This window comes from Muscardinus avellanarius (assembly GCF_963383645.1).
Source record: "Muscardinus avellanarius genome assembly, chromosome: 5".
Lineage (NCBI taxonomy): Eukaryota > Metazoa > Chordata > Mammalia > Rodentia > Gliridae > Muscardinus > Muscardinus avellanarius.
The window spans coordinates 71172043-71199730 of record NC_137790.1 but is presented as its reverse complement, the minus strand read 5'-3'; the positions used below and the strand labels follow the sequence as shown (position 1 = coordinate 71199730).

The window sequence follows — 27688 nt, the reverse complement described above, 5'->3', positions numbered from 1 at the left end:
GCGAACTGCGATTCTCCTGTCTCAACCTCCCAAAACCTGGGATTACAAGTGTGCACCACACGCCCATCTAGAACTGACTAATTATTTTCTTTCAGTACTAGGGATGGAATCTAGGGGCATTCTACCTCCATGCTATACCCCCAACCCTATTTTTTTTTTTTTTTGAGGGTCTGGGGATGGAACCCAGGGGCATTCGACCTCTAAGATACATACCCATTACTTTTTATTTAATTTTGAGGCAGGAGCCAGGCGTGGTGGCGCATGCTCGTAATCACAGCATTTGGGAGGCTGAGACCAGAGGATTGTGGTTTGTAGACAGCTTTAGCTACTTAGTGAGGCCCTCCGCAACTTGGTGAGACCCAGTTTCAAAATAAAGAATAAACAACAGGGAAGGGGGTGTAGCTCAGAGGTCAAATGCCCCTGGGTTCCATCCCCAGACCCGCAAAAAAAAAAAAAAAAAAAAAAAAAAAAATTGAGGCAGGTTCTTACTAAATTGCCCAGGTTGGCCTTGAACTTGTGATCTTCTTGCTGTAGCTTCATAAGTCCTAGAAGTAATAGGCATTTGCCATTGCACATGACTAAAAGTATTTTTAATTGTCTTTAGCAAAAACAACATAGGCAACTCTCTGTAGTTCCTCAAAATTTTAAAAAAGCTTATCAAAAATTAAAAACATAAAATAGATATGTTAAATATATTTTAAAGAAAAGTTTTACAAGTTCAGAAATCTAAAAGCCTGGGAAATTCTTTTAAGAAAATATGAAAAAGCCAGGCATGGTGGTACACGCTAGTAATCCCAGTACTTGGGAGGTTGAGATAGGAGGATCACATAAGTTCGAAGCCAGCCTCAGCTACTTAGTGAGGCTCTCAGCAACTTAGTGAGAGACCCTGTTTCCAAATAAAGTATAAAAATAGGTCTGGGAGTATAGCCTGGAGGTAGAAAGCCTCTGGGTTCTACCCCCGTACCACCAAAAAAAAAAAAAAAATAGGTCTGGGAGTGTTGCCCGGAGGTAGAGGGCCCCTGGGTTCTATGTTCTGCCCCCCCCCCCAAAATAAATAAATAGAGCTGGGCGTGGTGGTGCACGCTTGTAGTCTCCGCACTTGGGAGGCTGAGACAGGAGGATCGCACGGGTTCGAAGCCAGCCTCAGCTACTTAGTGAGGCTTTCAGCAACTTAGTGAGACCCTGTTGCCAAATAAAAATATAAAAAAGGTCTGGGAGTATAGCCCGGAGGTAGAAAGCCTCTGGGTTCCACCCCCAATACCACCACCAAAATAAATAAATAAATAAATAAATAAAAATAAAAATAAAAAATAAATAAATAAGAAATAAGAAATTACAGTTCCTGCATTTAAGAAAGTTAAAGTCTTACTAGGGGAGAAGATTACACAGAACACAGAAAGGCAAAGCTAGAAGTTAATTTGTAAGTAGTTATCAGTTAGTGCCAAAGAGGCTAGAATACTTTCCCAGAGAACAGGCTCATTGGTGATGCTGGTACTGCTGGTTGAGGGGTCACACCTTGAGCAGGGTTCTGATTTTTAGGCTTTGAGTGGTAATCAGTGTCTATGCTGCTCTTTTTCCTTCAGCTGGTTCTTGAGCCCCTGGGCTTGGTGTCACTCTAGTACAGTTTCCTAAACTTTGGTGCATATTAGAATAACTTGGGAAGGTTTTAAAGTTCTTCATGTTGAGGACACATCCCATACCAGTTATATCCAAGGGTTCAGGGATCAGTATTTTTAAAAGAACCCTTGGATGGAACTGGAGAATATTATGTTAAGTAAGACTTAGCTAGTCACAAAAAGTGAAGGGTCATAAGCTTTCTTTCATATGTGGAAGCTGGGGAGTTACGGGGACACCATAGAGACTTCAGATAATGGAGGAAAAACTCCAGTGGAGCCAGGGAGGTTGTCCTAGACCTCCCTATGAAAATGAATCATTTTCATTGACATTATATACGTATGTGAGAGTACCAAGGTCACTCTCTATATCCTTTTGGGGGATGGGGATGAGGGAGGGAGCCAAGGAAAGCCCTGTGCTCACCAAGCGCTGAGTCACTATCACTGTGAACCACATTGTGATTGAGACTATAATGCACCAGTAGAAGTAAAAATAAAAGAACCTCAGGTGACTGTAGTATGCAGCAGTTTCTGAATGGTTGCCCTGGTATTTATCTCTGTCATAATTTAGGCAGATAGCATTTAAATAGGTGGATAGTGTTGAGGTATTGATCATTTCTTTTTGTGACAGGATTAGTGAAACCTTCTGAATTTCCACCAGTGATTCTGGAACAAAAGGGCCTTCTGGAAGTGATGGACCAGTTAAAACATTCGCCTTCAGGACTGGATTCTGTGTTACAGAAAACTGTACCATGGGGAGTAGCATTCCATCATGCAGGTATTCCATATTTATATGTTACTGAAAAGCCCTTTCTAAAAATTCTCCTAATCTCTTCATTTTTTTATTTGTACATATTTACTTCTTTTTTCTTTTAGTGGTAATGGATATTGAACCCAGGGGCATTCTACCTCTGAGCTACACCTCCAGCCCTGTTTTTATTCTTTGTTTTGAAACAGCGTATCACGAAGTTGTGGAGGGCCTAAGTAGCTGAGGCTGGCTGCAAACCTGTGATCTTCCTGTCTCAGCCTCCCAAATGCTGGGATTACAAGCGTGTGCCACCACGCCCAGCTTGTACACATTTACTTCTTGCTAACTGTACTTAATACTTTTAGATTTCATTTTAAGAAATTATGTGACTAAGTTAAATAAGAGTAAAACGGACATTCAATTTTACTTCTCTATGTAGTATATAAATACCAGGTAAAGGCTTTCTTGAATTACTGGGAAAGTAAATTCGAAAATTTTTATCTTTCTGTACTTTGTTTCCTTAAAATTTAGATTACAGGTGTACTTGCTACTCTAGTTTTATGAAATTCTTTCCTTTCTTTCTTTCTTTCTTTCTTTCTTTCTTTCTTTCTTTCTTAGTTTCTTTCTTTCTTTCTTTCTTTTCTTTCTTTTTTTCTTCTTTCTTTCTGGTACTGGAGGTGGAACCCAGAGGCTTTCTACCTCCGGACTATACTCCCAGACCCATTTTATACTTTATTTGGAAACAGGGTCTCACTAACTTGCTGAGAGCCTCACTAAGTAGCTGAGGCTGGCTTCGAACCTGTGTGGTCCTCCTGTCTCAGCCTCCCAAGCGCGGGGATTACAAGCATGCGCCACCACGTCCGGCGTTTAGTTTTATGCAATTCTGATTGTAATTTTTTTTAATCTCAAAGGATTTGAAATATTCTCACATATATATCAAAATCAAATTTACTTTAGAAATTATCATGTTGTATTTGGAGAGGGCTAGAAGTATTTCAAAATCATGGATTATAATAATTTCTGAACTAAAGAAAAATTTCCAGGAAGTATTCTATCCATAATCACATGTTAAAGATATGAAGAATATATAGATTTTAGGATTAGAAATTTAACCTTTACAATTTATTTTAAAATTGTATTATACATAATATGTATAAGTATATACATAATTTCACAATTATGATATATCCTGAACATATATCATGAATATATGAATATTATAGTATGAATTTAAAGAGCACATAAAGGAATGGGGCTGCAAACTGTAGTATGGGAATCCCTGCATTTGCTTTTGTATATAAAATTTTATTGAACACTGTCATGCCCGTTGTACTGTGGTTGTTTTATGTGACAATGTTAGAGTTGAGTAGTTGCAACAGAGTCTATCTATTGTACAAAACCTAAAATATGTGAAAAGACTGCTGGTCTCAAACCTATAAGATAAGATAATCTATGGGTGGCAGATTATGCTCTTAAGTAAATGGACTGATGACTTCTTTGTTTATAGTCATAGCAATAGCTTAAAAAATCTTTAGAGGCTTGTAGCAGATCCATGGGAACCCTCAGATCCATTTGCAAGTAATCAGATATACTATTTATATTCTTTTTTAAGAAATATATGTTTTTGGAACCTCCTTTTCTGTTTTAGGTCTTACTTTTGAGGAGAGAGATATCATTGAAGGAGCCTTCCGTCAAGGACTTATTAGGGTTTTGGCGGCAACTTCTACTCTTTCTTCTGGAGTGAATTTACCTGCACGTCGTGTGATTATTCGGACTCCTGTTTTTAGTGGTCGACCTCTAGATATTCTTACTTATAAGCAGATGGTTGGTCGTGCTGGCAGGAAAGGAGTAGACACAATGGGTGAGTTTGAATTTAATTGTAATAGCATTGCTGAAGGACAGTGTCAGTTTACTTGAAATTTGACTAGTGTTTGGTAACTTGTATTTTCATTGTACTGTATTTCTTTATTATCTGATGTACTAATGACATTTTTGAATTCACTTAATATTTAGAGCGTGTTATAATTTCCACGAATGTAGAATTAAGATTTTCTTTTGTATTATATACAGTGAAATGATTCAGTATTATATAAATAAAGAGGCTTATTAATATATTATCTAGGAGATGATTTTTAATTTCTTTTCATGGTATTGAGGATCGAACCCAGGGGCATTCTACCTCTGAGGTACAACTCCAACTCTTTATTTTGAAGCAGGGTTTTGTTAAGTTGATGAAGCTGGCCTTGAACCTGCAATCTTCTTGTCTCAGTCTCCTAAATATTGGGAATACAGGCATGTGCCACAATGCCAGGCTGGTTTTTAATTGCTAAGTATATTTACTCTTTAGTTTTAATTAGTTTTCATGGATATTAGTTCTGCTTAGGTGATTGTTCTCAGAGTTCAGACAAGTATACTAAGACCTAATTAGCATTCACACTTTAGGAATAGGAACTTCATAAACAATCTTTTCCCAAACTGATGCTAGCTCTAAAAAAAAATCCCTTTCTCGTTTTTGACATAGGCAATGAAGAGGCTTGTTTGTTAAATGTCAAGACAAGCAGACATTTTGAATCTACGTTATCATTTGCTGTGTGACTAAATTGTTATGAGCCTTTTCACATGAAAGAACCTTGGGATTTACATTCCCTGTCACTTTATCTTTCTTCTCTAGGACATACGTGACTCTACTATTATCCTATGTATGTTAAAAACAAACAAAAAATAAGAGTTCTGTAACTACTGAAGAGAAATTAGGAAACCCAGCAGAAAATGAAAGTGTTAATGGCTATTCTGGGTACAGAAAGCTGAAAAGGCTACTGAAGAAGTGACATAGAATAATCTGAACTGGAGCTGGGCGTGGTGGCGCACACGTGTAATACCAGTTCTTGGGAGGCTGATAGCCAGCCTCAGCTACTTAGGCTTTTAGCAGCCTACTGAGAACTTGTTTCCAAATTAAATTTAAAATAGGTCTGGGAGTGTAGTTCGGAGGTAGAAAGCCTCTGGGTTCCATCCCCAGTATCTCAAGAAAAAAAAAAAAGAAAAGAACCAAGCGTGGTGGCATACACTTGTAATCCCAGCATTTGGGAGGATTGCGGTTCACCGACAGCCTCAGCTACTTAGTGAGGCCCTCCACAACTTAGTGAGACCCTGTTTCAAAATAAAAAATAGGAGGCCGGGTGTGGTGGCACATGTTTGTAATCCCCATGCTTGGGAGGCAGAGACAGGAGGATCATGCTGGTTAGAAGCCAGCCGCGCTGGCTTAAGAGACCCTGTTTCCAAATAAAAATATAAAATAGGTCTGGGAGTGTAGCCCGGAGGTAGAAGGGTTTCCAGGAACCCCAGTACCACCAAAAAAGGGGGGGGGCTGGGGAGTAGTTTGGAGGTAGAATGCCCCTGGGTTCCATCCCCAGTACCACACACACACAAAAATAGAAGAATCTGAAATGTCATGTGAATTCCCCCAAAAGTGTTGATCTTCACTATTTTCAAATTCCATATTTGTGAATTTTTCCACTTATTGGAATTTATTCAGAAGTCCAAAATCAGTACCTTTGGGACTCTTGTGGGCAAGTGGGGAGCTGTGGACATTTTGAGTCTTTCCAAGTATGCTTTCCTGCTGAGGTCAAACAAGCCTGCTTTCTTGTTTCAGTTTTTCTACTATAAATAAACATCATTTTGTGGTCTATTTAGTGCCACTTCTTCACATTTCAGTGCATTTTTTGGGGGGCAGTTTCAATGTTTAAAATGACCCCTCCCTCCCCGCATAATGCTAAAGTACTAGCTAATGTTCCTTAGTGCACTGAATCTGTGATATGCCTTGTGGGAAAATGTTAGATGACCTCTGCTCAGGCATGAGTTATAGTGCTGTTGGATGTGAGCTCACTGTTAGTAAATCGATAATATGTATATTAAATATGATGTCTCTAGGCAGAAACACATAAAACAAAGTTTTGTATTGAATGATGAAAATGTGACTGAGGCTCACAGGAGCCTCCTTTTTTTCCTCCCTGGGCAATGATTCAATAGTCACTTGTATTTGGTATTCAGTATTCTTGGTATCTCTATAGAATATAACTATCACAAATAATAAGAATTGGCTGTGATTTATTGGTGACCAGGTTAATTAGAAATAATTTCATTGCTGTAACAAAAATCAACACAGTATTTAAACACGATAGAAAACAATTTCTCACATAAAACCACAATTTTAAGTCATCTGGCGTTGATATGGCAGCTGCAATGTGTCAGGCACCTCATCTTTTATTTTGTCTCTCTATCTTCAGCAATACAGATCTGTCCTATGGCACAAGATGGCTAGTCTAGTCTTTGTCATCACATCTGCATGTGAGCCATCAGAAAGGGGAGATGTCAGCCGGGCGTGGTGGCACACGCTTGTAATCCCCGCGCTTGGGAGGCTGAGACAGGAGGATCACAGTTTCGAAGCCAGCCTCAGCTACTTAGTGAGGCTCTCAGCAACTTAGTGAGACCCTGTTTCCAAATAAAATATAAAATAGGTCTGGGAGTATAGCCCGGAGGTAGAAAGCCTCTGGGTTCCACCCTAGTACCACCAAAAAAAAAAAAAAAAAAAAAAAAGAAGGGGAGATGTGGAAATAAAGCATATGCCCTGCACTTTAAGAGCACCACCTAGAAATTGCATTTTATATTTCTCTTCACATACAATTAGCAGAACTTAGTCACATGGGTACATTCCCCAATTGCAAAGGAGGCTGGGGGATGTAATCCTTAGCTGGGTGACTGTGTGTTGGACTAACACTTAAGGGTATCATTAAAGGAAGAATGAGAAAATTACTATTTTACAACTGTCATTCTCAGCCCCAGCAACAAATGACCCATTTACAACCCTGAAGAGCCACTGATCTGCCTTTCTTTTTAAACACCAAGCAGCAAGAGTTTCACTTCTTCCTTTCATACTTTGGATGCATTTTTTTTTTTTTTTTTTTTAGTGGTACTGGGTTCCTGGAAACCCTTCTACCACCTGGCTACACTTCCAGACACCTATTTTTTATATTTTTATTTGGAAACAGGGTCTCTTAAGCCAGCGAGGCCGGCTTCGAACCTGTGCGATCCTCCTGTCTCCACCTCTCAAGTGCGGGGATTACAAGCGTGCACCACCACACCCGGCTGGATGCATTTTCTTTCTTTTGCCTAATTGCTTTGGCAAGGACTACTAGTTGTATATTATGGAACAAAAATGGTGGGAGTGTTGTTCCTGATCTTAGAGGACAAGTTTTCAACTTTTGATCATTAGGTATAATGTTAATTGCTGTCATATATGGCTTTTATTGTATTGAGGTACATTTCTTCTATATCTAACCTATGAGCTCTTTTTGTTTTGTATATCATGAAAGGATGAATTCTGTCAAATATTTTTTTCTGTATGTAATGATATGATCATATGGTTTTGTATTTCATTCTGTTAATGTGATATATCACATTTGTAGGTTTGTATATGTTGAAATATCCTTTCATTTCATATTGGTAAATTCAGTTTGCTAGTATTTATTGATGATTTTTGCATCTATGTTTAGCAGAAATATTGACCTATAATTTTTCTTTTCTTGTAATGTTTTTGTCTGACTTTGGTAATCAGGATAATACTAGCCTCATAAAAAGAATTTGGAAGTAGAGTTGTTCTCCATATATATATATTGTGTGTGTGTGTGTGTGTGTGTGTGTGTGTGTGTTATTGGGTATTGGGGATGGAACCCAGGGGCCTTTACCTCCAGGTTTCACCCCTAGATCTATTTTATATTTTATTTGGAAACAGGGTTTCATTGAGTTGTAGATAACCTCACCAAGCTGCTGAGGCTGGCTTCGAACCCGCAACCCTCCTCTGTTAGCCTCCCAAGTACTAGGATTATAAGCATGCGCCACCACACCCAGCTTGTTCCCCCTTATTAGTGGTTTCAATGTCCACAGATTCAGTTACCCACACACTCAACTGAGGTTTGAAAACATTAAATGGATAATGCCAAGAATAAATAACTCATAAGTTTAAGGTAACTTTATATTATCATGATTGTTTATTGTTATCAATCTCTCCTGTGTCTAATTCATAATGAATTTTATCATCAGTATAAGAAAAATAGTATGTATAGGGCTTGGTACCATTTATGTTTTCCAAAAGGTCCGGTAACATGTGCTCCATGGATAAGAAGCCTACTGTATTTCCTCTAATTTTTTTTTAAGAATTTGAGAAAGATTGGTACTAGTTTTTCTTCAGTGTTTGGTAGTATTCAGCAGTGGAGCTATCAGTTCCTGGGATATTCTTTTTTGAGGGACTTACTTTTTTGTTATTAAACTTTTACCCATACATTGTGATTATACATCACAGTGAGATCCATCCTGATACATTCATATATGCATACGACATCACTTAGTCTGTTTTCTTCCCCACACCTTTTCCTCTCCCACTCCTCTCTCCCTCTGTATGATAGCAAGATTCATAGTGATAGATTCACGTATGAACATAACATTATTTGTTTGATTTCCTTTTGAAAACCTACCCTCTACCACCTCTTTCCTCTCCCAGTCCCCTTCCATTGGTCTTTCTTTTCATTCTCATTCATTCTCTCTCTCTCTCTCTCTCTCTCTCTCTCTCTCTCTCTCTCTCTCTCTCTCTCTCTCTCTCTCTCCCTCTCTCTCTCCCTCTCCCTCTCCCTCTCCCTCTCCCTCTCCCTCTCCCTCTCCCTCTCCCTCTCCCTCTCCCTCTCCCTCTCCCCCCCCTCTCTTTGTGGTACTGTGGATTGAACCCAGGGACATTCTGCCTCTGAGATATACCCCCAGCCTTATTTTTTATTTTTTATTTTGAAACAGGATCTCACTAAGTTGCAGAGGGCCTCACTGAGTAACTGAGGCTGGCCACAAATCTGTGATCCTTCCTGTCACAGCCTCCCAAATACTGGGATTATAAACATGCACTACCATGCCCAGCCTCTCTCTGCACTTTTATGAGGTCTCCTTTTTTTCTTATTTATTCTCTAGCTCCTACATATGAGAGAAAATAAGTATAATGTTCACTAGTTCATGCATTTTCCAGCAAACAACATAATTTTCTTCTTTGTGGCTCAGTAAAATCCCATTGTGTAAATATACCATTTTCTTTATTCATTCACCTGTTGGTGGACACCGAGTTTGGTTCCATAGCTTGGCTACTGTGAGTTGTGCTGCTGTAAGCATGGTATGCATGTATCACGGTAGTGTTCTGACTTTAATTCCTTTGGGAAGATCCTGAGGAGTGGTATTGGTGAGGCATGTGATGGCTCCATCCCTAGTCTTTTGAGGAACTGCCATACTGATCTCCATAGTGATTGTACCAATTTACATTTCCATCAACAATGTATAAGTGTTCCGTTTTCCTGATAGGGACTTCTTATTACTGATCCAGTGTCTTTTTTTTTTTTTTCTTTTTTCGCTAATGGTGATTGAACCCAGGGGTATTCTACCTCCAAGTTACCCCCCACCCTCAGCCTATTTTTATTCTTTATTTGGAAGCAGGGTCTCACTAAGTTGTGGAGGGCCTCACCAAGTAGCTAAGGCTGGCTGTGAACCTGCAATCCTCCTGTCTCAGCCTCCCAAGTACTGGTATCTCCAGTACTTAGTACTCCCAAGTACTAAGTATCTGAGGCTGGCCATGAACCTACGATCCTCCTGTCTCAGCCTCCCAAGTACTGGGATTACAAGCAAGCACTACCACGCTGGGCTCTCATTTTAATTTTTATATGTATATTTTCGTATTTCATGAAACTTCTTTTCTGTTTTTTTTTTTCCTCAGTACTGGGGATGGAATCCAGGGGCATTCTTCCTTCGAGCTACACCCTCAGCCCTATTTTTTATTCTTTATTTTTAATTTATTTATTTTATTTTTTAATTTTATTTTTTTTGGTGGTACTGGGGGTGGAACCCAGAGGTTTTCTACCTCTGGGCTATACTCCCAGACCTATTTTTTATATTTTATTTGGAAACAGGGTCTCACTAAGTTGCTGAGAGCCTCCCTAAGTAGTTGAGGCTGGCCCTTCGAACCTGTGTGATCCTCCTGTCTCAGCCTCCCAAGCGCAGGGATTACAAGCATGTGCCACTACGCCCAACTTTTATTCTTTATTTTGAAACAGGGTCTGAGTTGCAAAGGACCTCACTAGCTGAAGCTCTCCTCAAACCATGATCCTCCTGTCTCAACCTCCCAAATGCTGGGATTACAAGCATGTGCCACCATGCCTGACTTAATGGAACTTCTTTTTTTTAATTTATTTTTTATTTTTTAATTAAAAATTTTTAAATTTTTTATTGGTGCATTATATTCGTATATCATATTGGGGTAAAAAACTTGTGTGTACATATATGTTTAATGGAACTTCTTAAGGAATATTATTTGTCTTTCCTAACTTCTTATTTCTTTTCTTTTCTTTTTTCTTTTTTTTTTTTTTTGAGGTACTAGGGATGGAACCCAGGGGCATTCTACCTCCAAGCTGTACCCCCAGCTCTATTTTTTTTATTCTTTATTTTGAAACAGGGTCTCATTGAGTTGCAAAGGGCCTCACTAAGTAGCTGAGGCTGTCTGCGAACTGTGATCCTTCCAAATGCTGGGATTACAAGTGTGCACACCAAGCCCGGCTCTAACTTTTATTTCTTTAGGATTCATTGTTGGACCTTTGTTAGTTTCCTTGAGGTATCATGAGTTCCTGAATCTTTGTAATCTTCTATTCTTACTTGGTGTCCATATATGTGTGGATACAGCCACTTGTTCTGGGTTTTACAGGTGTTCTTCAGCAAGTATAGATCCTTACAAATTAGGCTGTGTTAATGAGTGGGCTAGCTGGTAATGATTGCAGACAGGCAGAGCCTGCATTTGGGTTCTCTAGGTAGTTGGGTAGCTGTCTTTGTTTTGATTTCAAGTGGGGCTACTGACCTGACTCTACTATCAGGGTAGACCTGTCTGAACTCTCAACCAGGAAGAGTTGCTGCCTGGGCATTATAATCATCTCTGGTTGGATATGGTAGCACATACCTGTAATCCTAGTACTTGAGAGGCTAAGACAGGAGGATCACAGGTTGAGGACAGCCTCAACAAGTAGTAAGACTCATCTTCCTACTGAAGCCCTGTTTCAAAATAAAAATAAGCCAGGTGTGGTGGTGCATGCTTGTAATCTCCACTCTTGGGAGGCGGAGACAGGAGGATCATGCAGGTTCAAAGCCAGCCACTCTGGCTTAAGAGACCCTGTTTACAAATAAAAATATAAAAAATAGGTCTGGGAGTGTAGCCTGGAGGTAAAAGGGGCTTCCAGGAACTCCAGTACCACAAATAAATAAATAAATAAAAAATAAAAATAAAATAAAATAAAAATAAAAATAAAATAGAAAATGGGCTGGGGGTGTATTCTAGAGGTAGAATGCCCCTGAGTTCAATCATCAGTACTACCAAAAAGGAAGAAAAAGAAAAAAATCACCCCTGATTAGGTTGAGCCCCTGGGTATATTTGTTGGTCAGATGGTACCACCATTTGAGATTTTCATCTGGTCAGTCTTACAGGTTGGGTCTTGATGTTAGGCAGAGCTGCTGCTCAGTCTGGTTGGGACTAGTTTAGGCAAGGTTTGCCTCTCTGCCTAGGTGCAGCTTTAGGGTGTATTTTGAGGCTGAGCTGCATACTGTTTAAACTTTGGCAGTTTAAACTAGTATGGCAGAACTAGTCCCTGCTGTTTGCTGAAATGTGCTATGATAGTCATTTTTCTCCCTGGGCAGGGTCTTGGGGTTGGCTTTGAGTCTAGTCCTGGAGGCTGTTTGCCTGGAGATGCATGCCAGATAGAACTTTCCCCACTTCTGAGACTGACAGTAAATCTTTGTGCGAAGACTCTGCTACTGGCTGATGCTTCTGACCAGGCACCACTGCTAGTAGCCACACAGAGCTTCCACCAAGACTTTCATGCTGGTCATTCTGAGCTCTTCCTCCTTGTTTTGTTTCTCCTTGGCCCCGGCGACTTAGTGTCTTGGGATGCTAGGGAAGCTAAATGTCTGCCTCTGATTTTTTTTCCCACTGTAGAAACTATGAACTATAGGGATTTCTTACTTTGTGGCACTATGACTTGATGGAGAAGGACTGAGAACACAGTCAAAATGAAGTTATTTTTCTTACTCTCTTTTATGTGTTTTTGAGGTTCTGTTGTCCATGAAGATGTCTCAAGGTTATTCCTAAGTTTTGAGGTTTTTACAAAGCTTTCCTTGCCTGGGGAGGGAGGCAGGTGGGCAGTGAAGTCTAGAACCTACTATTCCACCATCTTGCTAACATCTTTTTCATCTTTTATTTTTGATTTTATTATTATTTTTTGTGTGTGTGTGGTTCTGGGGTTCCTGGAAGCCCTTCTACCTCCGGGCTACACTCCCAGACCTATTTTAATATTTTTTTATTTGGAAACAGGGTCTCTTAAGCCAGCGCGGCTGGCTTCGAACCTACACGATCCTTCTGTCTCTGCCTCCTAAGCGCGGGGATTACAAGCTTGGGCCACCAAGCCCGGCCTTTTTTCATCTTTTAAAATGGCAGCTTTCAGTAGGGCCTGGTGGCACATGCTTATATTCCCAGCATTTGGAAGGCTGAGATAGGAGGAACATGGTCCACAGACAGCCTCAGCTACTACTTAGGGAGGTCCTTTGCAACTCAGTGAGACCCTGTTTCAAAACTAGAGCTGGGAGTGTAGCTAGGAGGTAAAATGCCCCTGGGTTCCATTACTAGTGCTGCAAAAACAAACAAACAAACAAACAAACAAACAAACAAAAAGGCAATTGCCTTTTGTAATTATATCCTAGACAATGAGGTTTTTTTAAATCCAGTTTATAGTTTTTGACAGTCGTTATTGGGAAAATAATCATCTATACTTTCTCTAATTTGGATGGTTAGGCCCTCTACCACAATGCCATTTTCATTTTTAAAAATTAAAATACACACACATGCGTGTGCACACACACACATGAACACATGCACAAATGTCCTTTATTTTGCTTTTTGAGCATCTTCTTTCTTTTCCTCATTAATGTATTTTTTTAAAAAAATTTTTACTTTTCACACATCTTAATTGTTACAATAATAGTTTGTATTTGTTTGAGTTATGTATTTGTATATGCTTTAAATTTTAGGTGTTTTCATGAATTTTTGTTTACTTGATTATTTCAGTAACCTAAAGTATTTAAATTAGTAAATGTTATAATGTGATTTTTGTAGACCTCTGTAAGTATTTTTGAGTTTATTTTGTCATCATGTATAACTAATAATTTACGTTTGCATTTTGCTTTTTAGTTTTCAGAGTACTGCTATTATCTAATTATTTAATAATAATGGTCAATCCTGTAGAGAAAGAACAAAAGGCTTTTTCTCTGTTTTCTTAAGGTCTATACCTGCTAATTAATAGATAAAGAAAAATTAGCAGGAGAAAAGGCATGTAAACTTTATTTTTTTGCAGTAATGAGGATGAAACCCAGGGGCATTCTACCTCCAAGCTACACCTTCATCCCTATTTTTTTTTTTTTTTTTGGTGGTACTGGGGTTCCTGGAAGTTCCTGGGGTTCCTTCTACCTCCGGGCTACACTCCCAGACCTATTTTTACATTTTTATTTGGAAACAGAGTCTCCTAAGCCAGTGCGCGTGGCTGGCTTCGAACCTGCGCAATCCTCCTGTCTCTGCCTCCCAAGCGTGGGGATTACAAGCGTGCGCCACCACGCCTGGCTCCTATTTTTTATTTTTTATTTTGAAACAGGATCTCACTGAATTGCAAAGGGCCTCACTAAGTAGTTGAGGCTGTCTGTGAATTGCGATCCTTCTGTCTCAGTCTTCTGAATGCTGAGATTACAAGCGTAGGCCACCACACCCAGCTAAACTTCATTTGATGTTAATATTTTAATATTTATGTTTATGGAGGTCTTCATAGAAATGAAGTTCCAAAAGCCTGGTAGACCTAGAATCTTATGTAATCTCTTAACAAAGGTCATAATAAATTATGGAGAAGTGATAAGACAAAGGAAAAGGTATTTGGTCTTTTAGGGTAGTAAATTATGAGGAGCTAAACATATAGGAAACAAATGGAAGTGAAGGCTTAGTTTAGTAAAGTTTTTTTGTACAGAAAGTCTCAGTGAGGGCCTTTTGTCTCCTGTGATTAGTGTCATTCTCCTAGTATAGGATAGCTGAGGAGCTTCTAAACTGGGAGAGGAGAGGGGATGAGACACATCTTCACAAGGGAAATTTAAGTCATATTTTTATGTGAATAGAGAAAGCTCTTTTTGTTTGTTGTTTTTCATTTATCTTTAGCTCAGTATAATCTTTTTGTCAGAGTAGCATGTTCTGGGTAGCATATTCTGATTTCCTTTTGTCCAGAGTTCAAAGAATAAAAACATTAGCCATAATTCTATGACATAATTCTATAACAGCCACTATCGTCTCTTATCTCCTTTTTTAAATTTTTTAAATTTTTAAATTTTTATTTTTTTGGTGGTACTGGGGGTGGAACCCAGAGGCTTTCTACCTTTGGGCTATACTCCCAAACCTATTTTATACTTTATTTGGAAACAGGGTCTCACTAAGTTGCTGAGAGCCTCACTAAGTAGCTGAGGCTGGCTTCGAACCTGTGCGATCCTTCTGTCTCAGCCTCCCAAGTGCTGGGATTACAAGTGTGCGCCACCACGCCCGGCTCTCTTATCTCCTTTTTAAAGAAATTTTTTTTATTGGTGAATTGTAGTCATATATCTTTTGTGTGTGTGGTACTGGGAATGAAAGTCAGAGGCTTTCTACCTCTGGGCTATACTCCCAGACCTATTTTATATTTTATTTGGAAACAGGGTCTCACTAAGTAGCTGAGGCTGGCTTCGAACTTGTGTGATCCTCCTGTCTCAGCCTCCCAAGTGCAGGGATTACAAGCGTGAGCGACCATGCCCGGCGTAGTCATACATCTTAATGGAGTACAGGATGGTAGATGCATACAGGCACACATCACTCATTTAGTCTTTCCTCAGTTCCCATCCCATTCCCTTCCCCTTCCTCCGTCTTATGTTCTGTTTAGTGATTGACTTGGATATGTTTGTGAATGCATATTCCCCTCAGTTAGGTTGCCTTATTTGCTCATCTATGGTTTCTTCTTCTTTGTCTAGAGTTCCTCTTATGGCCATAAAGAACACAATTACATCGATTTTAGGGAAATGGGTGGAATTGGAGAACATTATACTAAGCGAGATTAGTCAGTCACAAAGTAAAAAATCAAATGCTCTTCCTAATATTTGGAAGCTAGGGAGAAAAAGGGCCGTAGGAGGAACTCTTATCTCTTTTTGAATAAGTAAGACCACTTAAATTATCTTTAGCAGGTATCTTATGAAAATGCATTGTTTTTGGTTATAGGTGAGAGTATCTTAGTTTGTAAGAACGCTGAGAAATCCAAAGGCATAGCTCTACTTCAGGGATCACTAAAACCAGTTTGTAGCTGTCTGCAGAGACGAGAAGGAGAGGAGGTAACTGCCAGTATGATACGAGCTATTCTGGAGGTAAGAGAGAGTTCAGTGAATTACTAGTTGCTTTTTAACAAATATTGTAATATGGCGGAGCTTTATGTGAAAATCTTTTTTTTTTTTTTTTAGCTAGGCATGGTGGTACATGCTTGTAATCCCAGCATTTGGGAGGCTGACACAGGAGTTCATCCAGATAATACCTGTTGACATTAAAATAAAATTGAGTTACAAATACATATGATTAGACATGTAGAACAATATAGAAAAATCTAAAGTGAAAAATAAAACTTTTTTGTTCAGAGTCCTCAAAGGTAACCTCTTGTTCAGCATTTCAAGTGTCCATTCAGAAAAGTTTTCTGTGCCTATATCAGTACTAGTATTAGTGACACTAGTATGTTTACCCATATTCTTTCCTTTTTTCCCTTTATCAGTTTAAAGAAAAAGGATAAAATACTTGAGAACATATGGTTAGGAAGGATGTTAAGAGTAGGTTCTTTGATACATTGCTGGGACTCTTTTGGAGGGCAACCGGGCCATACCTCCTAAACTTAAAAATATACATACCCATTTGTCTATCAGTTTAACATCTAGGAATTTTACCCAGGGATTTATTTGTGAAGTTAAGTCAAATTAAATGTATACAATATTTATTATATTATTAATAATAGGGAAAATTGGGAAAGCCCCAAGTATCATTGATACTAAATGAATTAGGACAAAGCCATGCTTTGTGGTCATTAAAAAGAACAAGATAGCTCTGTTTATGATGATGTGCATCTAATATATATTAAATGAAAGAAGGCAAGAGACAAATTAGTAAATATAATAAATTAGTTGTAGGAAAATAATATCTACAAAATACAAATGCCATCATGTTTTCCTGCTCTCATTACAACCCTTCTTCTGGGTTGGAAGCATTCACCTGTAATGTTCCTACATGCCCACTTATTTTAGAAGAGAGATGAAAATAATTGTTTTGATTCATGGACATGAACCATTACTGCCTCCTTTATATATATTTTTAGTTCTAAAATTTTATTTATTTATTTTAGTTCTAAAATTTTAGATGGATGATTCATTTATTTTTGTTAACAAAACAATATTGTATTTACCTTTAAGAAAAACTTTTCATGTTGTCAGAAGGTATTATCTACATTTGCAATGAGTGGTGATAAAGGATTAATAAAGAGTCTCTAAGATTCTGAGAGTTTTTTTTCTCTCAATACGGAAATGGAACCTAGGGGTATTCAACCTCCAAGTGACACCCTCCAGCCCTATGTTTTTATTATTTATTTTTAAACAGGGTCTCACTGAGTTGCAAAGGGCCTCAGTAAGTAGTAGCTGAGGCTCTCCGTGAACCTGTGATCCTCTTGTCTCAGCCTCCCAAATACTGGGATTTCAAGTACGTACCACCACACCCAGCAATTCTGAGAGTATTTTAAGGGAATAAAATAACTTCTTTTTTATATAATGAGGACGGACATGCATGTCTTATAAAAAATTTAAAGAAATTTTCAAATGTTTCCAATCAGATAATAGTTGGTGGAGTGGCGAGTACATCACAAGATATGCAGACTTATGCTTCGTGCACATTTTTGGCTGCAAGTATGAAAGAAGAAAAGCGGGGAATTCATAAAAGTAAAGATTCTGTTCAACTTGGAGCGATTGAAGCCTGTGTGATGTGGCTACTAGAAAATGAATTCATCCAGGTAACAGAAGCCAGTCATGGAACAGAAGGTAAATATGAGTGTTCATTTTACTTGCTTTTTCATAATTGACTCATTTGTTTTTCATCTCACTCATAGATTTCTACACATTGGTTAAAATTCTGTTTGTAAAGTTTACCACTCCAAGGAAGGTTAACTTATGCAATACAGATCGACAGTGTTTTGTTTTGTTTTGCTTTATTTTGTTTTTAACATTTACTCCTGTGTGTCCCCACTCCCAAACCAGGAAAGGTGTATCACCCAACACATCTTGGTTCTGCTACTCTTTCTTCCTCACTTTCTCCAACTGACACCTTAGATATTTTTGCTGACCTTCAAAGAGCAATGAAGGGCTTTGTTTTAGAGAATGACCTTCATATTGTCTATCTGGTAAGTTCTTTATTTTTATTTCTGGTAACTATATTTGTGAAAATAGGAAGAAAAATAAACATTGAATTTTGAATATCAAAGGTTCACTATGGGAATATCTTGTCTGCTTTCCTTGTCAAGGTTAGTAGTGGTGAGAGTAAAAAGAAGAGGCAGGGAGAGAATTGTTCTGAATAATGAGCCAGATGTCTTAGTGACCATTTAATTTATTCTTTCCAACCTTCTTCCTAAAAGGATTTGAAGTAGTTTATAAAAAAATATTTATTTTACAATATATAAGAGAAAAGCAAAGGACAATATGGCATCTGAAAATTAAAGAGATGACCATAATGTAAAACTCATGCAGATTTTAATCATGCCAGTACATCATATGTTGTTATCTTGTCACTTTGGTTCTAAATTTTCTAGCAACTAAAGAGAGAAGCTTCATTGCTCTCCATATTCATAATGTGAAAAGCATTGCATTTTATTGCCTAAGAAAAATTTAATCCTAAAACATACTTTAGGAGTTATATATGTTCTTTTTTTTGTCATACTGGGTATGGAATCCAGGGGCATTCTACCTCTGAGCTATACCCCCAGCCCTATTTTTAATCTTTATTTTGAAACAGGGTGTCACTGAGTTGCAAAGGGCCTCACTAAATACCTGCGGCTGGCTGCAAACCGTGATCCTCCTGTCTCAGCCTCCCAAATGCTAGAATTACAGTTATGTGCCACCACACCCGACCAAGGAGTTATATATATTCTTGATAAAATCTCTCTTATAAATGCAATAAATAATTAAAAAGTTTGTTTAATAATCCTCCATGAATATCATAAAAGTTTTGATAAGAATTAGAATTTGAAGTCATATTATTTGGCTAGAACTTGACCAAATAGTAAGTATTTTGTCAATTAAAGGCAGATATACAGTTGGGCATGATGGCGCACACTTGTAATCCCAGCACTTGGGAGGCTGAGACAGGAGGATCACACAGGTTCAAAGCCAGTCTCAGCTACTTAGTGAGGCTCTCAGCAACTTAGTGAGACTCTGTTTTCAAATAAAGTATAAAATAGGTCTGGGCATGATGGCGCACACTTGTAATTCCAGCACTTGGGAGGCTGAGACAGGAGGATTGAACAGGTTCAAAGCCAGCCTCCGCTACTTAGTGAGGCTCTCAGCAACTTAGTGAGACTCTGTTTTCAAATAAAGTATAAAATAGGTCTGGGAGTATAGCACGGAGGTAGGTTAGGTCTGGGAGTATAGCACAGAGGTAGAAAAGCTCCTGGGTTCCACCCCCAGTATCATAAATAAATAAATAAATAAAACAGGTATATGAACTTGGATAAGCAAATGAGTAGAAGCCAAATTAAAATTTTTATTAAGATGAACAACGGTTTTCAGGGGATACACACAATAAAATATTTTCTTCCTTTTTCTTCTTTTCTTATAAACATGCTTAATACATGGATGATAATGGGTTTAAAGTTCTGTGACCTGGAATGTGGCTGGGTTAGAATCCCAAAGCAGGTCTCAAAAAACTAATGACATCGAGCATCATGTACTCATGAGGCATTTTTATATCTTCTGTAGAGAAATGCCTATTTGGATTCTTTGACCACTTTTTAATTGAGATGTAGGATTTATTTTTGTATTTTATACAAGGTGATTTGCAAATATTTTCTTCCTTTCTGTGAGTTGGATCTAAAATGTCCCCCAAAGGCTTATGTGTTGAAGGCTTAGTCCCAAGTGTAGCAATGTGAGGTACAAAGTCTCCAGGTCATTAATGTGAGGCGTTTAGGAAATGATTGGGTCATGAGAACTCTAACCTCATCAATGAATTAATCCATTTAATGGATTGATAATTCGAATGGAATACTGGGAGGTGTTGGAAACTATAGGAGGTAGGACCTACTAGAAGAGAGTGCATACTTGTAGGCATGCCCATGGGCACTATGTGTTGTCCCTGCCTCTTTCCTCTCTCTCTTCTTCCTTGCTGCCATGAGCTGAGAAGCTTTCCCCAACCATGCCCTTCCGCCATAATGTGCTACCTCACCTCAGCCCTAAAACAATGGAGCCAGCTCATCATGGACTGAAACTTTTGAAACCAGGGACCAAAATAAATCTTTCCCCCTTTAAGTTGTTTTTCTCTGGTATTTGTCACAGCAATACAATGCTGACAAATACAGTTGACTTTTCTTATTTTTGGTGATGTCTATTGACATATAAAAGTCCACTTTTGTGTGTGTGTGTGTGATTCTGGGGTACTTGGGATAGAACCCAGGGACATCGCACCTCCAAGGTATACCCCTAGCTCTATTTTTTTAGTCTCTTTATTTTTGAAACAGGGTTTCACTGAGTTGCAAAGGGCCTCGCTAACTGAGGCTGTCCGCGAACTGCGATCCTCTGGTCTCCACATCTGGAATCCTGGGATTACAAGCGTGTGCCACCACTCTGGCCTACTTTTTGTTTTTGAAACAGGGTCTTGCTAGGTTGCTGAGAGTCCCACTGTGTGCTTAGGCTGTCCTTGAATCTGTGATCTTCCAGTCTTGGGCTCCCAAGTACTAGGACTACAGGCATGGGCCACCACACCTGGCTTTATTTCTTTCATTGCTTCTGCTTTTGGTGTCATAGGTAAAAATCCTTTGAATAACCCAGTGTCAACAAAGATTTCCTCCTATGTTTTCTTTTAACAGTTTAATAGTTGTAGCCTGGGCATTTAGGTGTATGATCCATTTGACTTACTTTTTGTGCCTAGAATAAAGAAAGCTCCTAACTTGATCGCTTTGCGCATGTCTATCTGGATATCTCAGCACCATTTGTTGGAAATGCTATTCTTTTTACACTGGATTTTCTTATCATTCTGTGTCATCTTAGTTGAAAAATCATTTGACTGGATAAGTGAGGGCTGGGGTTTTTGCCTTATTGCAGAGTGTGTGGTTGGCATATGCAAGGCTCTGGGTTTAATACCACGTGTCCCCTGCCCCCAGAAGAGTGTTGTTTTGGTTATTGTATCGTGTGTGTGTGTGTGTGTGTGTGTGTGTGTGTGTGTGTGTTACTGGAGATGAGACCCAGGAACTACACCTCCAGCTCTATTTTATTCTTTTTATTTTGAAACAGGGGTTCACTAAGTTGCAGATGACCTTACTAAGTTGCTGAGGCTGGCTGCAAACCTGCAGTCCTCCTGCCTCAGCCTCCTAAATATTGGGATTACAAGTTTTTGCCACCATGCCTGGCATTTAGGATATTGTATCTTGATAGAAAATTTTGAAGTCAGTGAGTGTTTGTCTTCCAATTTTGTTCTTCTTTAAAAATTTTTAAACTACTCTAGGTCTTTTATATTTCCATATGAATTTTAGGATCCACTCATTAATTTAAGGAATGAAGCTAGCCATAGTTTGATAGAGATTATCTTGAATGTGTAGATCAATTTTTCTTCAAAAATTTTTGGGGTACTGGAGATTGAACCCAGGGGCATTCTACCTTTGACAGTCCTATTCTTTTTATTCTACCCAGTCCTGTTTTTTTTTTTTTTTTTTTTTTTTTGTGCAGGTCTGGAGATGGAACCCAGGGCATTCAACCTCTGAACTACACCCCCGTCCTATTTTTTATTCTTTATTTTTAAACAGGTCTCACTAAGTTGTGGGGGGCCTCACTAAACAGCTGAGGCTGAAGCCCGGCGTGGTGGCGCACGTTTGTAATCCCTGTGCTTGAGAGGCAGAGACAGGAGGATCGCGTAGGTTTGAAGCCAGCCACGCTGGCTTAAGGACCCTGTTTCCAAATAAGAAAGTATAAAAATAGGTCTGGGAGTGTAGCCTGGAGGTAGAAGGGTTTCCAGGAACCCCAGTAAACCAAAATAAATAAATAAATAAATAAATAAATAAATAAATAAATAAATAAATAAATAAATAAATAGGTAGCTAGCTAGCTGAGGCTCTCTGTGAACTGTGATTCTCCAGTCTCAGCCTCCCGAATGCTGGGATTACAAGTGCGCGCCACCACACCTGGCTATCCAATCCTATTCTTTTTATTCTTAATTTTGAAACAGAGTCTCACAGAGTTGTAGAGGGCCTTGCTAAGTAGCTGAGGCTGGCTGCAAACCTCTGATCCTCCTGTTTCAGCCTCTCAAATACTGGGATTACAAGCATGCGTCACTTTGCCCTGCCCTAAATTTTGGAGGTATTGTCATCTTAATATTATTAAGTCTTCTGATCCACATACACGGGATGTCTTTCCATTTAAGTCTTTAGTTTCTTTCATTAATTTTTATAGTTTTAAAAGTATAGCTGGGTGTGGTGGCACATGCTTGTAATCTCAGCATTTGGGAGGCAGAGATAGGCGGATCCAAGTTCCTAGACAGCCTTAGCTACTGCATAGTGAGGCCACCCAGTAAAGCCCTGTTTCAAAAAAAAAAATAATATATACATATATATATATGTGCGTGCACACACACACACACACACACACACACACACACACACACAAATAAGGCTGAGGGTGTAGCTCAGAGGTAGAATGCCCCTGAGTTCCATCCCCAGTACCACAAAAAAGTATAAATTTTATAATTCCTTTGTTAAGTTTTATGTTCCTAAATATTTTATATCTCTTAAATCTTTTTGCTGCATGTATTATAAATGGAATTGTTTTTTAATTAATTTTTGTATTAAAGTGTACAGAAAAGCCTTCTCATATATTGATCTCATATTCTATAAATTATTGAAATTAATAGGTTCCATAGGATTTTCTAATTTTCTATGTATTTAGATGGTTTTGCTCTTTCCTTTCCAATCTAGATGTGCTTAATTTTGATTGCTTACTTAACCTGGCTAGTATCTCAAATAAAATGAATAGAGATGATGAAAACAGATATTGTCATCTTGTTCCCGATCTTGGAGTGAAAGTACTCATTCTTTCACTTTCAAGTATGATGATAGCTTGTGAGTATTTTGCAGATTGCCTTTATTAGATTTTTATTAGATGTTGTCAGGTGTTTTTTGCTATATCTTTTGAGATTATATGGTATTTGATTACTATTGTAACAATCCCAAATTTTCTGCATAAGTCAAATGTAGTCATGCTGTATAATCCCTATTTATATTGCCAGACTTAGTTTCCTATTATTTTTGATGAGAATTGTATCTATATTCATAGAAATTATTGGTCTGAACTGGGCGTGGTAGTGCACGCTTGTAATCTCAGTGCTTGGGAGGCTGAGACAGGAGGATTGCAGTTCGCAGACAGCCTCAGGTACTACTTAATGAGGCCCTTTGCAACTCAGTAAGACCCTGTTTCAAAATAAAGGACAAAAAAAAAAAAAATAGGGCTGGGGTGTAGCTTTGAGATAGAGTATCCCTGAGTTCTATCCTCAGTACTGGAAAAAAAAGAAAAAGAAAAGAAAAAGAAAGAAATTGGTTTGCAGTCATGAAGGATTGCTTATTATCCCCCCCCCCTCCTTCTCTCTCACTCTCTTGTAGTACAGGGGATTGAATCCAGGGGCATTCTCCCTCCAAGCTACACCCTAGCTTTATTCTCCATTTTTTTTTTTTCCTGTATTGGGGATTGAACCCAGGGGTATTCTACTCTTGAGCTACACTCCCAGCCTTATTTTTTAGTCTTTTTATTTTTGAAACAGGGTCTCACTGAATTGCCAAGGTCAACTAAGTAGCTGAGGTTGTCCGTGAACTGCAGTCTTCTGGTCTCAGCCTCCTGAATGCCGGGATTACAAGTGTGCACCATCATGCCCAGCAGTAACTCTTATTTAATGTTTGGTAGATTTTATCAATCAAGACATCGAGGCTTGGGTTTTTCCCTGGCATAATTGTTTTGGTGATTAACTCAACCTCTTTATATGTTATAGGTTTATTCAGATTTTTAAATTCAGTTTTGGTAGTTTGTATGTTTCCAGGAACTTGTCTGTTATCTCTAGTTTGTCCAATTTGTTGGCTATGAATTGTTCATAGTATAATCCTGTTTATTTCTAGAATGTACTAAATTTCTTGGGTAATTAGATTAATATGTTTCATCTAATTTGGAAAATTTTCAGCCATAATTTTTTCCAATTTTTTTTCTGTTGCCTTTTGGAGTATGTATGTATATATGTATGTATGTATATATTTGTGAAATTGGAGATGGAACCCAGGGGCATTCTACCTCCGAGCTATATCCCAGCCCTATTTTTTTATTCTTCATTTTGAAACAGGGTCTCACTGAGTTGCGAAGTGCTTCACTAAGTAGCTAAGGCTGGTTGCGAACCGCGATCCTCTGGTCTCAGCCTCCCGAATGCTGGGATTACAAGTGTGTGCCACCATGTCCGGCTTCAATATATATATATATGTTTGTACACTTAATATTTCCCACATTTCTGTGAGGCTCTGTTCCTTTTTCTGTTCTCTCCTCTGTTTTCTGATTCTTAATGGCAGTTTAGGTATATAGTTGAGCTCTCTTTTCATCTTGTTGTGGTTATTGTGGTTATTTTTTTAGCTCCAGAATTTCCATTTGATCCTCATTTTAATGTTCTCTTTATGCATGTTCTATAGTTGGTAGGACAGTGTCATTATGTAGTCTTTCACATAAGATTGAATTTCTTTTGTTCTTTGACTACAGTTGTGATGTCTCTTTTGATGTCTTTGCTTAGTTTAACATCTTTTTTGTTTTTGTTGTTATACTGGGGATGGAACCCAGGGGCATTCTACCTCTGAGCTACACCCCCAGCCCTATTTTTTTATTCTTTATTTTGAAACAGGGTCTCACTGAGTTCAGAAGGTCTTACTAAGTAGCTGAGGCTGCCCATCCATGAACCATGATCCTCTGGTCTCAGCCTCCCAAATGCTGCGATTACAAGCATGCGCTCATGTAGATTTTCTTAAAGACGTTTCTTTTGTTTGCTTTCTCTATGTGTTTGGGACACTTTACTCTTTCTTTCATGTTTCACATTTTAGATAATATATCAACTTTGGCTATTGATTACTCTTTACCTCTTCTCCTCTTTGTATTTTACTGCTTCTTTCTTGGAAATTATACAAAATATTGAACCCAGAATCAGGATATTGGGATTAGATGTGTTCGTGATTCAAGGCTTGTCTTCTGTGAAGTCCAGTTTGTATCTTTATCAGTTTTTTTTTTTTAGCAATGAGTTGTTTGTGAATAAGTAACATTTTCATATAAGTATTATAACAGACAACTTATACTTCTATATTTTGAAATACAATAATTTTTTAACCCCCCAGTGCTGGGGATTGAGTCCAGGGCCTTGAGCATGCTAGGCAAGCTCTGCCACTGAGCTATAGCCCCAGGCCACTGTAATGTAATAGTTTTAGCTAATTAATCATGGTTTTTCCCTTTAGGTTACACCTATGTTTGAAGATTGGATTACTATTGATTGGTATCGATTTTTTTGTTTATGGGAGAAGTTGCCAACTTCTATGAAAAGAGTGGCAGAACTAGTGGGCGTTGAAGAAGGGTTCTTGGCTCTCTGTGTGAAAGGAAAAGTAGTAGCCAGAACTGAGAGACAGCACCGCCAGATGGCCATCCATAAAAGGTAAATATCAAAGAACTCACATGCTCTATTTAACAGTGTCTGGCATACAGAAAATGTCCAGTTTATCTGATCACTTTCATTGTCAATAAAATTAAAACTTTTGCTGATTATAGTAAAAAAATTTTAGTTTATTGTATTTACTGAATTTATTAATATTTTATTTTTCGGTACTGGGGATGGAACCCAGGGGCGTTCTACCTCCAAACTACACCCTCAGCCCTACTGTTTTTTTTTTTTTTTATTCTTTATTTTGAAACAGGGTTTCACTGAGCTTCAAAGGGCCTCACTAGGTAATAGCTAAAGCTGTCTGTGAACTGCAATCCTCCTGTCTAAGCCTCCCGAATGCTGGGTTTACAAGTGTGTGCCATCACACCCGGCTATGAATTTATTAATATTTTTGTTTCTCCTGTACCTTATAGTTTAGCAGCTGTTACTAAGAAAGATCTTTTAAAGTTGAATAATTATTTCTCTCTCGCTCTCTCTTTTTTTTTTTTTTTTTGGTGGTACTGGGGTTCCTGGAAGCCCTTCTACCTCTGGGCTACACTCCCAGACCTATTTTTACATTTTTATTTGGAAACAGGGTCTCCTAAGCCAGCGGGTGCGGCTGGCTTCGAACCTGCGCGATCCTCCTGTCTCTGCCTCCCAGGCGCGGGGATTACAAGCGTGCGCCACCACATCCAGGTAATTATTTCTCTTTTTTAAAGAAGCTGTGAATCAGATCTGTCAGTTTACTGTGGCTTTGAGATTATGCTTTGTAGCACCCTTAGAAATAATTCATTATGCCGGGCGTGGTGGCACACGCTTGTAATCCCTGCGCTTGGGAGGTGGAGACAGGAGGATCACGCTGGTTCGGAGCCAGCCTTGCTGGCCTTAGAGACCCTGTTTCCAAATAAAAAAAATTAATAAAATAGGTCTGGGTGTATCCCAGAGGTAGAAGGGCTTCCAGGAACCCCAGTACCACCAAAAAAAAAAAAAAAAAAAAAAAAAAGAAAGAAAGAAATAATTCATTACTACTAGAGAAGTGATATTTAAAAGATTCAGATGGGAGCTAGGTGTGGGCATATGCCTGTAATTACAGTACTTGGGAATCCAAGACAGGAAGATTGCAGATTCCACAACTTAGTGAGGCCCTATTTCAAAATAAAAAATAACAAATAGGGATGAGGGTGTAGCTCAAAGGTAGACTGTCCTGTGTTCAATCCCAGTACTACAAAAAAAAAAAAAAAAAAAAGAAAAGAAAAAAATGTATATGAGGAAATTGTAAAGGCTTTCAGCTTCTTTGAAATATAGTATTAAATTATTTACAACACAGTCAAGTGTAAAGATTAATATACTTGGATTTATGTCATTGTTGCCTTTCAAATTAAAATCAGATTTTAGGTGTATTTATTCAAGTCACCCCTCCATGCCAGTCTGGTATGGAGCTGTACCTATCTTCTGTACTACTATCTTTCTAATAAACTTCTTTAAATCTTCAAAAAAAAATCAGACTTTATAATCAAATGTTATTATATTGAAATACAAAGAGATGATCATATATCAAATCTTTTAAATTTTGTGCCATCACATTTTTTGACCCAAGACTTATTTCTTGAAATTAGTTCATAGTATTTAAATATGAGGACTCTTTTGTTATATGTACATTGTATAACACTGGTACTACTGCATGTCAAGACCTACCTTGTAAGCACTAATCCTGTCTTTGTCTTCAGCCCTATTTCCTATTAGAAATCTTCCCAGAGTTTGTAAACCCTCTATTGCCTTTTGGGTTTTAGTTGTTTAACAACACATGTACTTTCACAGTAGACATATGTGATCTCTTATTATACTTTTGGTGATTTATTTTTAGGTTTTTCACCAGTCTTGTGCTATTAGATTTAATCAGTGAGATTCCTTTAAAGGAAATTAATCAGAAATATGGATGCAGTCGTGGACAGATTCAGTCTTTGCAACAGTCTGCTGCTGTTTATGCAGGTCAGTTAAAGGGTTTCACATTTACTGAAGGCTATGTGGCATGAGATCATTAAGATTCTTTTACTTTGCATTCCATTGTAAGCCTCTATAACATTGCTATAATATTGTATAGTCCCTGTCGTCATGAGAAGATCTAAAACTGTGGTTCTTCTGAGTTCAGTGCCCGTTGGAGCACTAGTGACAAGCTCAGTGGACCTTTCCATTCCTTAGCAACCTGCTGACTCCCTCTCCTTTCTAGTTTTTTGTTCA

At 38.4% G+C, this 27688-nt stretch overlaps 1 protein-coding gene across 1 annotated transcript in view; it reads left to right on the top strand.

The window, feature by feature from the left end:
* Window positions 1–27688, top strand: part of POLQ (DNA polymerase theta) — a gene marked incomplete at both ends in the record, with an annotated part of 125536 nt that overhangs the window by 29288 nt on the left and 68560 nt on the right. The window contains 7 exons of the mRNA XM_080696858.1: window positions 2245–2391; window positions 4010–4222; window positions 15749–15891; window positions 17388–17592; window positions 17809–17951; window positions 25272–25465; window positions 27315–27439. Of these exons, the coding sequence (XP_080552984.1) occupies window positions 2245–2391; window positions 4010–4222; window positions 15749–15891; window positions 17388–17592; window positions 17809–17951; window positions 25272–25465; window positions 27315–27439 (1170 nt within the window). The remainder of the gene's footprint in view (window positions 1–2244; window positions 2392–4009; window positions 4223–15748; window positions 15892–17387; window positions 17593–17808; window positions 17952–25271; window positions 25466–27314; window positions 27440–27688) is intronic.